The sequence below is a fragment of the Sinocyclocheilus rhinocerous genome, unplaced genomic scaffold (assembly GCF_001515625.1).
Source record: "Sinocyclocheilus rhinocerous isolate Xijiao unplaced genomic scaffold, SAMN03320098_v1.1 scaffold210, whole genome shotgun sequence".
Lineage (NCBI taxonomy): Eukaryota > Metazoa > Chordata > Actinopteri > Cypriniformes > Cyprinidae > Sinocyclocheilus > Sinocyclocheilus rhinocerous.
The window spans coordinates 507,582-513,840 of NW_015654490.1; the positions used below are offsets into that span (position 1 = coordinate 507,582).

Genomic DNA, 6,259 nt, shown 5'->3' on the forward strand with positions numbered 1-6,259 from the left:
TTCATTTCAGCCAGTGCCTGCAAACATCCATACCGTCACACCACTGTAACGACCGCTCAACAAAACCAGAAGCGTGCACCTGGACACTCATTCCAAAGTGTCTTACCTTGACCGCTCCATCTCTCTCATCGAAGTGAATGAAGGCGTAGTCTTTCAGTTTCTTCACTCGCTCCAGTTTGCCAAACTGGCCGAAAGCTTTTTCAAGTATTTCTTCCGTGACGCTGTTTGCCAGGTTCCTGACAAACAACACTTTCACCTAGGAGCAGATGAGATGACAACATGAGCTCCCAAGTTGTAAGAGAAGACGGGGCCTAAATATAAGCGCCGTTATATCGGTCTGGCATTTAGGTCAGTTGAAAACCCCAAGACTTTGATCAACAGTGCTCCCATGGCAGAAGGAAGACTCTAACCAACGTCAAGTCGACAGTAAACTGCCAGCATGAAGCCTACTGCTTCAGAACAGTGTTATCTGAAGAGAACGTGGAAAGAGAATCTCAGCAGGAACTGAGAAGGTGATCGTCTTTCAGTACAACCCCTTCACCAAAGAGAACACCTTGTGGTTTAGCACTGGATAATGTTCTGACCTTTGCCATGACCTCCGGGTCAGGATCCTCAATAGGGTCGGCCCACTCGACGGTGACCACATTGCCCCAAACCTTCACCTTCCCGCTCATGAGCCTCCGTCGGGCCTGTGCTGCTGTTTTGTGGTCCTCGTACTCCAGAAAACAGAAGCCCCTGTTCTTTCTCTTATCATCCGGCTGATGGTAAAGGATGATGTCAGTAAGACCCTCTGAGAAAAAAAGAACGTTAAATGTAGATCTTAAAATCTTTAAAAGGTGACATATCATGAAAATCGGACTTTTCCAGGTTTTAAGTGCTATAATCAGGTCCCCGGTGCATCTACCAACCAAGGAAACTTGAAAAAATTAACCCAGTAACTGTTTTGGTAAGCCTTTTTCTGAAAGCGTCTGAGAAAACCAGCGTCTGATTTCGCTCCCTTGGTGACGTGGCAAAGGGATCTCATTATAATATTACCTCCCCTTAATCTGTAAGTTTCCACCCACGGCGCCGTTATTGTGTTTTCACAAGCGACAACGGTGTAGCAGCTCTAATGCCATGGAGAAAGTTTGAGCAAAACATGCTAACTGTTCTGTGTTTGGCTGCAGACGAGCACAGAACACGGTTTAGAGTCCCAGCCTCAGCGGAGATGAGAGAGCAGTGCATTTATTGATTTATTTACTGTATATTGCTGCTGTCACACAGATCTAAAATAAACATGTGATTTATTTCCCAGCTGTTTACCTTCACAGACATAACTGACTGTTTTTTGTAACTCATGTGTGTTTTTAACGTAAACTTGTGTGAATGAGGATGTTTTTAGCAGGTCCGAGCTGTAATGGCGCAGCTCTATTCTGGAAAAGGGGGCGGGGAGCAGCAGCTCATTCGCATTTAGAGAGACAGGCACAAAAAACAGCATGTTTCTGATTCCACTCAAAATAGGCATTTTCAAAATGATATAATAAATGATCTGTGGAGTATTTTGAGCTGAAACTTCACAGACACATTCTGGGGACACCAGAGACTTGTATTACATATTGTAAAAAAGGGCATAGTATGTCTCCTTTAAAGAATCCTTAAGAACAGAGCACGTTGAGAGGACAGAGAGGAATGCACCCTCATTTCAAAGCAAAGCTCACCTGTGACTTTGGAAAACTCTTCAACAATCTGTTCTTTTGTCTTGCTCTTGGGAATGGAGCCCACAAAGAGTCTGTTGTTTGCCACTGATATACACACGCCAATATGTTTGCCCGGGCGAATTTCATGATTGTTACACTGAGAGGAGAAAAACAGGGATTGAATACTCGAACAACTGTTGAATTTGTGAAGCAACACCCATGTCTATCACTACCCAACCACATTTTATCACAAACACCCCAATACGGTCTTCTGGAGTGATTCTGAGATACGATTGTGAATCTAGTTTGATACTTGAAGACAGAAGCAGCAGGTACACACTCATGAATGGACCTGCATGATCTTACTAGCTTGACGGCCTCCTGTGCAGCCTCTTTAGTGCAGAACGTGAGGAAGGCGTAGCCCCTGTTCAGGCCACTCAGAGGATCCATCATCAGACGCAGGTCCCAGATCGGCCCTGCCTTCTCAAACAGAGGCACGAGCTCATCTTCAAACAAGTCCCTCGGGATCTTCCCCACAAAGATCTGCAGTATGGAGAGAATGGAGAAGTCAATGAGCCAGTCTGACAGGTTAGAGCCAAACTAAAAAAAAACAGAGGCTACAATTTAATAATTTCTTCAAAGTATCAGTCTTAAACAGATGCACTGAGGATTTGAAAACAGGAAGGAGATTTAGGCCTTTCATTAATCACTCTATAAAACATGATTGTGACCAAATAACATTATTTGAAAAACATTAACTGAAAAAATTCAGCTAGTTGCTAAAGCAATATTTCTCATTTTCAATTGAAAAACAATCAAAACTATAGAAGTAACAATACTAAAATAACACTGTGACTGGTCAGTGGCGTCTTCCTCACTTTTCTACTCGCATAAAACATTAACTCAAATCAGTATGTTCATTTATTTTATTTGTTAAGCTGCCAAGAATGGGTTAAGTGGGATAATGAAAAGGCATTAGCTTCATGTCTGGGTCCGGCTCATCCGGTTGGGGTTCTTTTGATACTAATGGCGCTTTTCCACTGCATGGTACGGCTCGGTACGGTTCATTGTTTTGTTGTCTGTTGAGGAAGTACGGACGTTCCTCTCGTTGATAGCAGAGGAGCGGATCCAGCAAGAGCTTGATGGGGCGACGCGGAATGAAAACGTTTTTCAGGAGTCGCGGCAGTAGAGGCGGCGCAACTAACGACATGTGAATAATCCCGCCCACTCTAAAGCGATTTGGAAACGCAAACCGAGCCGTACCGAGTCGTACCACGCAGTGGAAAAGCACCATTACTGTACATTAACATGCTATGTTTGGAACTCCACACAGATTTCAATGTACCTGCTAACATCAGAGCAGCATCTGCTGGGTTTTACAGCAGCCAGATGCTCTTAAATGCAGAGAGGCTGTAGAGTCAGATCTTGGCGGTAAACCGTCAGCATAATAAAGTGACTCCAGCACAGTGTACATAACTCATCATTCAGACAGCTGATGTAGCGCATCACAGCATGAGTGCCACCGTCCTGATGTGAATTACCTCTGTCCCGACCGAGGGCTGAGCACCTGTGCAGACAGACTCTGGCGGAGGGCCGCCGTACTTGCGCTGACCTGTAGTGACATCAAGGGTGTAGCCTGTTCTCTCAAGCAAAGTCTGAAAAACACGACCAAACCAATCAACACAGGTGCTCGTTTCACTGAAGTGAAATGTTAAATAAAAATCCTTTTGTGGAATCTAGAACTTTGGTCCCCTGTTTCTCTCTCTGCCTGTAGGTCTTCATCACTCCACAGAGAAAGGCACTTTTGTTCTGGGTGAAAGCAAGAGAGTGAGTTAGTAAAACCTTCCCAAGTTTCACTACACTGACTCAAAGAGCAGAGCGAGAACACTTACTTGCACATGGGATAGGTCACTCTCTTTAAACTGGACAAGAACTTGCAGTGCACCTTCCTCATTGAACTCTTTCAGTGCTTCAAGGGCCCTCTCATCCAGTTCACTGTGCTCCACAAGGCCTGCAGGGAGAAAACCAGGGAAACCTCAGTGTAGCCGAGAGATGTGACGATCTGCAGGATCACACTGCTGTGTGAATGACGCGTGAAGAAGGTGAAGCTCACATGAGCAGGTGCTGGAGAACCGAGACACTTCTGCTGTCCACCAGAGGAGAGACGTCACAGCAGGAGTGCGTCTCACTCGCATGTCTTCTCAGCAAACTGTGAACACAAACACTCCTGTGCAAATCATCCACAGTCTGAGCTGGTGCCCAACACGCTCCAGCAAACAGGGCATGTTCTGAAAGCACGTACGGCATAATGCACATTCAGCTGATCATTACTGCAAAATAAAGCACCTAGATATTACCAGCTAGATATTATCATTATTGATATTATAGACATTATTTGGTAATAGTATATTTATTATTACCTAATAAATAAATACTAATGAAATATTGATTAAATATTGAGACTAAATTATCTTAAAGGGTTAGTTCACACAAAAATAATTAATTAGCTGAAAATGTGCTCACCATCAGATCACCCAAGATGTGGATACAAACAGCTGATAAAAACATCACAATAATCCACAAGTAATCCACAGCACTCCAGTCCATCAGTTAACATCTGGAGAAGACAAAAGCTGAAACACATCCAGCATTAAGATGTTTTTAACTTCAAACCATTGCTTCTGACTAAAATACCAAGTCCATAATCCATAGTAATCTGTGCGTATTTCTCTCAGACCAGATGATTTTCTCATTGGAGGAAGCATTATAATGGATTATTGATTTATGGACTTATTTTAGCTAGAAGATGTGGCAAACGTTATGATGCATTTGTTTATTAAACATGCAGCTTGTGGATTAGTTACATTACTTGTGGATTATTTTTATCAGCTGTTTGGACTCTCATTCTGACAGCACCCATTCACTGCAGAGGATCCATTGGTGAGTGATGCAATTGCATTGTGTGTGTGTGTGTGTGTGTGTGTGTGTGTGTGGATTGTGCAAGGCTAAAATGGCAAAACGGAAGTCTCAAAATCCAATTCAGAAAAAAAAACGATTCAGAAAAGAAATGAATGAATGCACGTGTGTCGCCTGATCCAAATGCACATCTTAATTGCTGCATGCACAAATGATGACACATTAATGCAAAATATAACATTTGCATTTACAAATATGTCTCTATTTGAATAAAATGCTGCACATTCATGTAATTCTAATCGAAAACCAGGGAAACCTCAGTGTAGCCGAGAGATGTGACGATCTGCAGGACGCTTTACCACCCGTCCAGTCAGGCTTGTGTATCGTACATCAGCGTAACTCAGAGAGAGAGTTCACGTGCATCATCATTCGGACAGGGCATCAGCTAGTGGCTTCACCAGTCGCTTGTGATTACGGGATAAGTATTTTGCTGTCTGATCATCCAAATATTCCCAGGTTTTCCACAACTACGGAAACCCCACAAAATCACATGAATAGGCATCAGTGAAGAGCAGCACCTCGTTCATACAGTAATAATGATTATCCCAGGACCTAGGCATGTCACGATAACTTTTTGTTGTGCGATACATTGCCCCTGAAATAATTGCGATAATCGATATTAGTCATTTTAAGACCATTTTATGCCACTGAATATATAATCATAATGTAACAGCATAATAATGCAAGGCGGCCTACACACTTCCAAATGACAACAAACTTTTAATTTTTAAGAATATTTAGATTATGGAAATTAAGTATCAGAATATTAGATACCTTAAAGGGATAGTTCACCTTCAGTTGCTGGTCCCCATTGACTTGCATAGTGTTTTTTCCCATACTATGGAAGTCAATGGGGACCAGCAATTGAAGGTGAACTATCCCTTTAAAACACTTGAATAAATAGTAAAAAAAAAAAAAAACATTCTAACAAAAAGAGCAAAAATAGAAAGTAGGGCTGGGCACAAAAAAAAAATCGATTTTTCGATATATCGTTTTTTAAAATGTGGTCGATTCAATATAGATTCTCAAAGGCCACGAATCGATTTGTTTCAATATTTATTTCCGCAAACATTGAACATCGCCTCCGCTCACTCTAGCCGCCCGTCTCCGCATACTCTAGCCGCCCGTCTCCGCTCACTCTAGCCGCCCGTCTCCGTTCACTCTAGCCGCCCACCTCCGCATACTCAAGGCCGCCGTGTGTGACGCTGTGTGTTTTGTTGTGAAAGCGAAACTACTTTGTTTGGTCTTCCAAAAGATGACACGACTAGAAATCAGTGGTTAAGTTGTATTTACAACACTGTTCCAGAACAGTTCAACCCAAATATTCATTTGTGAGCAGCGCATTTTATGGAGGACTGTTTCCTGATCCTGTTAGACTACAATGTTGGATGTTCTGACTCACAGACTGTAAGTAAGTTTTTCATATTTAAAGGATTTGCCACTGACGATTCAAACGCGAGTTTTTAGCAGTGTAGAGTAGTGCTTGTTGTTTGTCATTTCTCCGATCACAAATGCAGCAGTAGTGAACACACACAGTAGTGCACACAAAGTAGTGCACACACACAGTAGTGCACACACAGTAGTGCACACACACAGTAGTGCACACA

The 6,259-nt window shown here is 42.7% G+C and overlaps 1 protein-coding gene across 1 annotated transcript in view; it reads right to left on the reverse strand.

Moving 5' to 3' along the window:
• Nucleotides 1-3,871, reverse strand: part of LOC107717022 (heterogeneous nuclear ribonucleoprotein Q) — a gene marked incomplete at its 3' end in the record, with an annotated part of 10,245 nt that extends 6,374 nt beyond the window's left edge. Inside the window, exons 1-8 of the mRNA XM_016523668.1 lie at nucleotides 3,790-3,871; nucleotides 3,569-3,711; nucleotides 3,400-3,485; nucleotides 3,218-3,329; nucleotides 2,043-2,219; nucleotides 1,698-1,833; nucleotides 585-790; nucleotides 107-256 (exon numbers count right to left, since the gene is read on the reverse strand). Coding sequence (XP_016379154.1) covers nucleotides 107-256; nucleotides 585-790; nucleotides 1,698-1,833; nucleotides 2,043-2,219; nucleotides 3,218-3,329; nucleotides 3,400-3,485; nucleotides 3,569-3,711; nucleotides 3,790-3,871 — 1,092 coding nt within the window. The remainder of the gene's footprint in view (nucleotides 1-106; nucleotides 257-584; nucleotides 791-1,697; nucleotides 1,834-2,042; nucleotides 2,220-3,217; nucleotides 3,330-3,399; nucleotides 3,486-3,568; nucleotides 3,712-3,789) is intronic.
• Between the last annotated feature and the right edge of the window lie 2,388 nt (nucleotides 3,872-6,259).